Raw genomic sequence first — 7,987 nt, 5'->3', positions numbered from 1 at the left:
AAAAAAAAAAAAAAAAAAAAAATTGGTGATATATACAAAAAGCCCCAAAATTCTCAGATCTGAGCCACTTTAACTTTTAGCACCTAATCCTTAGAAAATTATATAAATTGATGACAAAATTAATATGCAAGGATGTTCACCACATCAGTATTTAGAATAACAAAAAAATAGAAATTTTTTTAAAAAGGAAATGTGTACTTTACTAAAATTGCAGATTAATAAAAATATTTAAAAACAAATGGTATCAGTAAGACCACCGAACTCGCCATCTTCAGGGGAGAGCTAGGGCTTAGGCACATTGCCTCTCAGTCCTCAGGCAGCTGCAATTGCTCCATATATCACTTTATACAGCCCACTTCTATTTTCTATGGAAGAGAAAGTGAGGCATCGGATGTGCTATGATGTAATGTTAGACACGTCCTTGACTTCATTGATCTTGATCGATGGAGAAGAGTGGGTTTTACGTTCTGGAAGGAGATTCCAAGCACTTGAAAGTGTTTATCCAATGCTCTTTGAAAAATGGAGAAGACAGCCATGGAACTTGACTTGGGTCAATATATGAAGTTGGAGGTTGTAATGAAGGTTTGCCTTGCAGAACAGCGCATGCGATAAACAGGAATGCTCGCCTTTGCATGGGCAATGTTCTTGAAATAAATACTAATGCAGATCTAAAAACAATCTTCTCATTTAAAACCTCAGAAATGATGCCGCAGTCACATGTAGGGTACAAAAACTTATGAAAGTCTTGCTGCACCTTGGTTACGGTACAGCCATATCCCAGAAAATCCTCATTGGGAAGTATATACCAACCCTCAACTGACAGTGCTCTAACTCTGAGAAAAAGCCAGTCGTGGGTACAAGACTTATTTCTAAGTCAGATCCAAAGTAATCACCTCTAAATGTCAAAAAATATCCTACTTTGAAAAACCATGGTGTGGCCATAGGATGTATAATTAAACAGTAATTTTATTAAGTCATGCTTCCAAAGACTGGGGAAATTTTAAAATAGCATTTCAAAGGGAAAAATTGGATAAGACCTACATATACAGTTCCATCTTTGCCATGTTAACATATACATATAAGGATACACATAAAGAAGATATATTCCTTAATATCGCAAATTACTGAGAAAATAAAAATCACCTATAATTGTGCTATACTGAAAGTAAATTCATCAAAACATTAACGTTTGCCTGTGGGTGGTAAAATTACGAATGTTTTTTATTCTATTTTGGAGGGGGTATTTTTAGGTTTCCAATTTTTTTCAGTGAACCTTGTTAGAAAAAATAATTGAGCTTTTTTCTTTGTAACACGAAACCATTTTGAGAAAGGGACTTCAGTGGAGTGTCCACAGTTAGCTGGTCTCAATTTTTTACTAGATATTAGTGCTATTAACACTGCCAAAGTTGACGATTATGCTGCCATCAGCAAGGCACGTGTTTTGATTGCTTTCTCAGCAGCAGACACCAACTTGTGCTAAGAAAAACTTGTATGAAGTCTATTCTCAGAGCTAGTCCCCTCCCATCCATCTCACAAAGAAGATAAGCAAAACATTTTTAAATATTTGTGATAAGGTCAAGATAGCTTCTAACCCAAATAACTCTTGAGTTCTTCAAGTCCTTAGAAAAAAGGACTTAAACCTCATAGTAGGAGGCATGATATAGGGAGACCCAAAGGTGAGTTCCCTCACAAATTTTGAACTACGGACAAAAAATTTAAATCTGTACCATTGGGTAAGTTTCTTCAAGCGCTGCTCTAAGAAAATCAGATACATAAAATCTGGATTTATAAGTAAGTCAGGAAATTATTATACATATTTAAAGGAGACTTTATCACAGAATTCCTTTAAATAGCTACGTTTCTCCTACGTTTTGGTATTTTAAAGATAATTCCGTATTTGACAAATGAGCAACTAGGTGCCTGGGGACAAGCATTGGTTTCATCATCTACATAATAAACATGATTTTAACCATGCTACTTGCCTCTCTCTGTTTTCATGATTACCAAATAAGATAATTTATATAAAGTTAACTTTGAAAATTATATATACATATTACTACAGCTATTGCTGTCAAAAGAGAACCTGGAGAGAAATTTTCAGAATTTTACTATTATTACTAAATGTGTACTTTTTTGCATTTTAATAACATTAAATAAAAGACTTTTTTTTTTTTGAGACAAAGTCTCCTTTTGTCACTCTTGGTAGAGTGCTATGGCATCATAGCTCACAGCAACCTGAAACTCTTGGGCTCAAGCAATTCTCTTGCTGCAGCCTCCTGAGTAGCCGGGACTACAGGTCCCCGCCACCATGTTCAGCTATATTTTTCGAGATGGGGTCTCGTTCTTGCTCAAGGTGGTTCCAACTCATGAGCTTCAACGATCCACCCACCTCAGCTTCCAAGCATGAGCCATTGCAATCAACCAACCAAAGGACAATTTTAGATGAAATATTCATGTACTATGTATAAAAATCAAATCTTTCCTTGCCTCATTATCTATTTTTCCCATATTTTTAGTTCTTCCACAGTTAGCACACATTATAATTTCTGTAGTTTTCATACCTGGATTATGAGAGGTTCCAGCAGTTTCTCCACAGTGAATGTTTGGACCTGCAGATCCTGTGGGTCCATATTTAGGGTGATTGGTGTTTCATTAGCCATGCCACCTATGCACAAACACAAGAAGATGCTTATTAATAAAGAAAAATGTTTCCTAAAGAAAAAAATACATGAAAATCCTAGAGTAGGTAAGACTTGTATTCAGGCACCTGTTCCTGATATCAGTCATAGCCCTCAGAGAATCAGGGTCCCAAATCCACCATCAGAAAAAAAAAATATTCCCCAAATGTTCACTGCTGTCATGCTATCTGGACTTAGGTCCTCTAACAAATTAATCTACACTAGCATGTTCATGACTGTCAGTAACTCATCCCAGGCAGGTTCACATCTGATCAGTAGTCTTATGTGAATAGAATGGTGAAACGTAGCTTTCAGCATGCAACTCATAACTTCTGTGAAATCATAGAACTAAAGCACCCATGCCTGTATTTTGCCTGTTCTTATTAATAATGACATAACATGATGACTTCGGGGGCCAGGTAAAACTCTAGGAGGCATGTGATATGTCTTTTCTTGTTTTAGAAATTGTTTATTTGAGCGTTTTGATTGGAAAAGAACGTTAGTGGCAATTTACGTTCTTGCACAGGAAAGCAATGAATATAAATTTGCGAAGTTGGTATAAAAAGAGAGAAGGCATCGATGTTTGGATAAAACAAAGTAAGAAAAATAACAAAAGGAACTACAGGCCATTCTTTAAGGCATTAACATAATCCTTGAGAATCAATTCAGTGAGATTTTTTGTTTAAGAACACACATATGGCACCCTACCCAGGGGGACAGCTTGAGGCTCTGTCTCAAAAAAAAAAAAAAAAAAAGAACACACATATATGACCATATGTGGCATATCAAACACATTCAGATTAACATTTATCAAGTAGCTATATTATTTATTCATCTACTAAAAACATCAGTAAATGTCGAGGGTTTTATATAAAACTCACTAGCATTGTTGATTGCACAGATAGGGTACACTTTCTGAAATGTAAACCATTTCTAGATAGTTCTTTTATTGAATAGAATCCAAATGGATTGCTTTGGGGACACTTCATCTCTTCAAGACTGTCAAAGATGTCCTTGTTCCCAGTTTATGTTTAATTGTATCACAAGCCACTTATAAAAGTGTCCACAATTCCTTTACTTTTTTTTTTTTTTTTTTTTTTTTTGCAGTTTTTGGCCGGGGTTGGCTTTGAACCTGCCAAATGGGGGCTGGCACATGGGGCCGGCGCCTTACTCCTTTCAGCCACAGGCGCTGTCCAATTCCTTTACTTTTTAAAAGCATTTTGCCCTGAAAAAAGAACTATTCAAATTGTATTAAATGAAAATATATTATTTGAATTTCTCCTCCAATGAAGGTTTCAAATGTTATTATCATATGATATACCTATATAAAGTCACAAAACCATACAATTTAGCCCTTTTCTACCTTGCTTCTCTCTCCTTTTCACTGGTTTTATTTCTGTTCTAAAAGTAGAAACATGGTCTCTTTTCTAGCTAGTCAGCTGACATGTAGGAGATTATGTTTCAAGAAAGGCTCCAAGCACTATTGCCAAATGATTTCTCTCAAATGCACTTCTAGAACAGAAATATATTGTTTTGGCTTGGATTGGGTTTGGGTTTGTTTTCAATCACTTCACCTACTAATTTGATTCCCTCTAACACAGACAAATCTACATAGACAGGATATTTCCAAGGTAAACTTCCTACATAGCCCAGACCTAATCTGTGTGAGAAGCTATGCCCTTCAGTGTATAGTCTTAATTTTCCATTTCCATGCTGACCCTCTTATGACAAGTACCATCCTACATAAAAGTCCCGTCAAGACTGCTGACACTGCTTTGTTCTTTCATCTCAGCAATGAAAAGTAGAGGACACTGTTGTGAACTAAAATAAGATCCAGGTGAACTTGACAGCCTTTAAAAATATATCCTTTCACTGAAAAATTCACAGTGGGTTTCCAAAAATACATGAGTACCAGAAATTAAAGGTAAGCAAAATAAAAAGTCAAGGAAACAAATCCTTCTATAATGGTTTTTCAGCTTAGAAAAGATTTTTCTAGAAGGCATGCTTTTTAGCAAAGACATAAAGAAAACCTAAGTTAGCCAAAGTATCTGATTTCATGTCTTTAATACATATAACTAAGTTTTCCACAAGTTCCTTTTTCCATGGTAAAAATTATAAAGTAATGAGCCAGTTAAGTCCTTAAGTCCTTAATGAGCCTTGACTATACATAATTATTATTTTTTAATAAATGACATTTCTTATAAAAATATTTTTGATCTTTTATGTCTGTCCTGTTCAGTATTCCTGACTGACTGGAGATTAGGGCAATACTAGGTAGAAAACTGCAGAATTTTGCAAATGTAGTTAAAACAAGGTCAAAGTCTTAAACATGTGGTTATAGCAACACCACAATGTGAATCCAAAACAAAGTCCCACTACATCCCACTAGATCAGCGTTTCTCAACCTGTGGGTCACAAACCAAAGGAACTGTATTAAAGGGCCACGGCATTAGGAAGGTTGAGAACCACTGCACTAGAGAACCACTATACTACATCCCAAAGCATTTGCATCTTATAATCAATAAAACCTTAGGAGTTAGGAAATACCTCCCAAATAATTCAAAAATACCATCTACAACAGCCTTCACTTCAGCAGCATTCTGAGCTTAAATGAATGGAAATTATGAGAAGCTCATTATACCATTAAACACCAGTTGAGTTGAAATCTGCCACTTTTTAACTTTTATCTAATAGAGATAATTTCATAAAATAGAAAAAAATACACTTTGTAAACTGAGATTTGGAGACATATTAGAACAAGATCCCAGTTTTCAGAATCAAAGAAAGGAAAAAGAACAAATCTCTTGACAGAGAAACCTCAAAGCAGACCCAACCCAACCACATGGATCTTTGTCCATAATACTTAAATTTTCTTTAATCCATTTTATTCTCTGCTTGAAACCTGAACTTAATATCAATTTTAAATTAACTTACTTTGACACACATTTCATTTATAAATGCACTCTGAAAGGTCATGGGGTGGAAACATTGAGTCATACATTAGCATGAACCAGCCCACTGCTCTCCATCTGACACCCCGCACATGTCTCCATTACAGCACACACCACATTGTTTTCTAGTCATGCCCTGGCAGCAAAGGAGAGGGATGTTAGAAGATCAGGAGATATGCAGAGGGGCCAGTGGAAAACTTAACCCATTTCCAAAATTTGCCTACAGATGGCCATTCTCTCACAAACATTAAAGAGAAAACTTAGCCATCCATTCTTCCTCCCTACCATAACACACGACCACCCTCTGGAGCTGAGGCTCCTCTTACTAAAACTAATTCTTCTAAATAAGTTGGCATATTCTTTGGATGGCTTGAAAACGTTACCAACTATAATATAGTTCTTATAGAAAAATCTCGAATAACAAATATTTTATTTTAAAAAAATTAACTTTCAGACTCAGAACAATATGGTAAACTAAAGACATCACTTTACCAACTACTTGAGGTGGGACAGGGGAAAGTGGACTTCAGCCACCTCTGGCTGGGGGGATCTACCCAGAAACATCACTCTGGGAGCACAGCAAAGCAGTAGGAGACTTCAGGACCAAACGAGGTGGTATAGAACTGAGGAAGACCAACACAAAAGGCAAGTGCTTGGTACAGGCAGAGGCTGGCCAGCTGCCCAGCTCTCCCATGGAAAACTACAGACAAGAAAGGTTTGTCCTGCAGTTTTTTGATTTTGGACTAAGCTGCTCACTGCAGCAGTGAGAAAATTTGAACAGCATCTGGAGGCCAGGATTGAACACCAGGCAGGATGGTTCTCCCACATGCTTGGCTACTGGCAGGGTACCACCATTGTGGAAGGCCATTCATGTGGGAGGAACAGTCTGCAGGGGTCTAATGCATGGCAGGCTCTCTGGCACACCTGCTGACCTGAAGCAACCATCCTTGGGGTGAGCTAAATGACCCCATATTCCTTGGGAAGGCCACTTTGTTATCAGGGGGCACTGTTTGACAAGCCTCTGAACAAATCTGGTAAAAGCTTTAAGACTCCAATCCTGTGGGGACTGAATTCTGACAAAGCAAACAGGCCATGATTTAGGGCAAAGAAGTCAAGAAGATAGGATTCAGTCTCCTCTGCAGCTAGAGAGGGGCTTCTGACTTGTATCATATACAGTAAAATCCATGTATGAGCTCCATCTCCCAACACCACAACACTATCTGCTATCCAGGCAAGTTATTATAGACAATGTAATATAACCAGGCAAGATAGATAGATAGATAGATTCACACATATATACATACAGTCTTACATTTTTGCTTTCTTAGTTTTTTCTTTTCTTTTTTCTTTTTTGTTATGTTCTTGTTGCTTTTTGTTTTTTGTTTGGTTATATTTTTATTATTTTTACTTTCTTCAATAGCAAGGCCTCCTCTATTTTTCATTTATCTCCTTATTCTTCTCTTTTGGTAGAGATGTCTCTGCTTTTCTCATCTTTCTCACATAAATTTCTCATACCACAGCTAAGCTATCATGTTTTTTCTGATTTCTCTTATATATTACTAATTTCCTCTATCTATTTTTATTATTTCCCCTTGTTTTCTTCCCTCTGAGAGCTAGGTGATCATAAAATTGAGCTGAATGGGGGTTCATGGCACTGATCTGGCTCAAAGAGGCCATGAGCTCATGATCTAGGGTGCCCTTCTAGCTTCATTCTTTACAAAGAAGGTATTGGTAGGTCCCTACTGCAACTTACTGCTGATTTCTTTCTATATTAGGCAGAGGTGAGATCTTGCTTTTGCCCAGGCTCCTAAGGAGTTCCTTACTTTGAGGGATCCACCAATCCCAGTCCCCAAAAGTCCTAGAGATTTGTGTGTGGTTAAAGCACCCTGCTGAACACCATTTCTCCTGTCACCATCTATCTTTCTGTCTTTTTTCTCTCCTTTTCTTCAATTCTTTCCTTCAACTTCCTCTTCTTCTCCTCTTTTTTTTTTTCTCTTTATTTTTTCTGCTTCTTCCCTCCTGCATTTGACCCTTACCTTCTTTTTGGCCTCACACCAAAATTCCACTTTAACACCTAAGCTCTGAGACAAGGTATTTTAAACTGAAGGATGTAGTGAGAGGAAAACAGTGAGGGAAGAAAGTGAATAAGGAGAAAAAACACAAGGAAGAATCAACAGAAAAAAATCTAGCAACAAGAAAAACCAGAACAGAGAATTCCCCCCAAGGGATCATGAGGTAAATCACAGAGGAGTCCACCTATAAAGAATTAATGGAGGGAGGCACCTGTGGCTCAAAGGAATAGGGCACCAGCCCCATATACTGGAGGTGGTGGGTTCAAACCTGGCCCAGACCAAAAAC

At 37.2% G+C, this 7,987-nt stretch overlaps 1 protein-coding gene across 2 annotated transcripts in view; it reads right to left on the bottom strand.

Annotated features, from left to right (window-relative positions):
• CTNNA3 (catenin alpha 3) overlaps positions 1 to 7,987 on the bottom strand; it is a 1,564,769-nt gene that overhangs the window by 1,507,624 nt on the left and 49,158 nt on the right. The window contains exons 2-3 of one of the 2 annotated variants that reach the window (XM_003783622.3): positions 4,042 to 4,117; positions 2,562 to 2,665 (exon numbers count right to left, since the gene is read on the bottom strand). In XM_003783622.3, coding sequence (XP_003783670.1) covers positions 2,562 to 2,660 — 99 coding nt within the window. In that variant the 5' untranslated portion in view covers positions 2,661 to 2,665; positions 4,042 to 4,117. The remainder of the gene's footprint in view (positions 1 to 2,561; positions 2,666 to 4,041; positions 4,118 to 7,987) is intronic. The other variant, XM_012801447.2, reaches the window with a different exon arrangement.

This window comes from Otolemur garnettii, unplaced genomic scaffold (genome assembly GCF_000181295.1).
Source record: "Otolemur garnettii isolate 467f Iridium unplaced genomic scaffold, OtoGar3 scaffold00008, whole genome shotgun sequence".
NCBI classification, from domain to species: Eukaryota; Metazoa; Chordata; class Mammalia; order Primates; family Galagidae; genus Otolemur; species Otolemur garnettii.
Note: the sequence above shows the minus strand (reverse complement) of the source record. Positions and strands in the feature narration are given on the sequence as shown.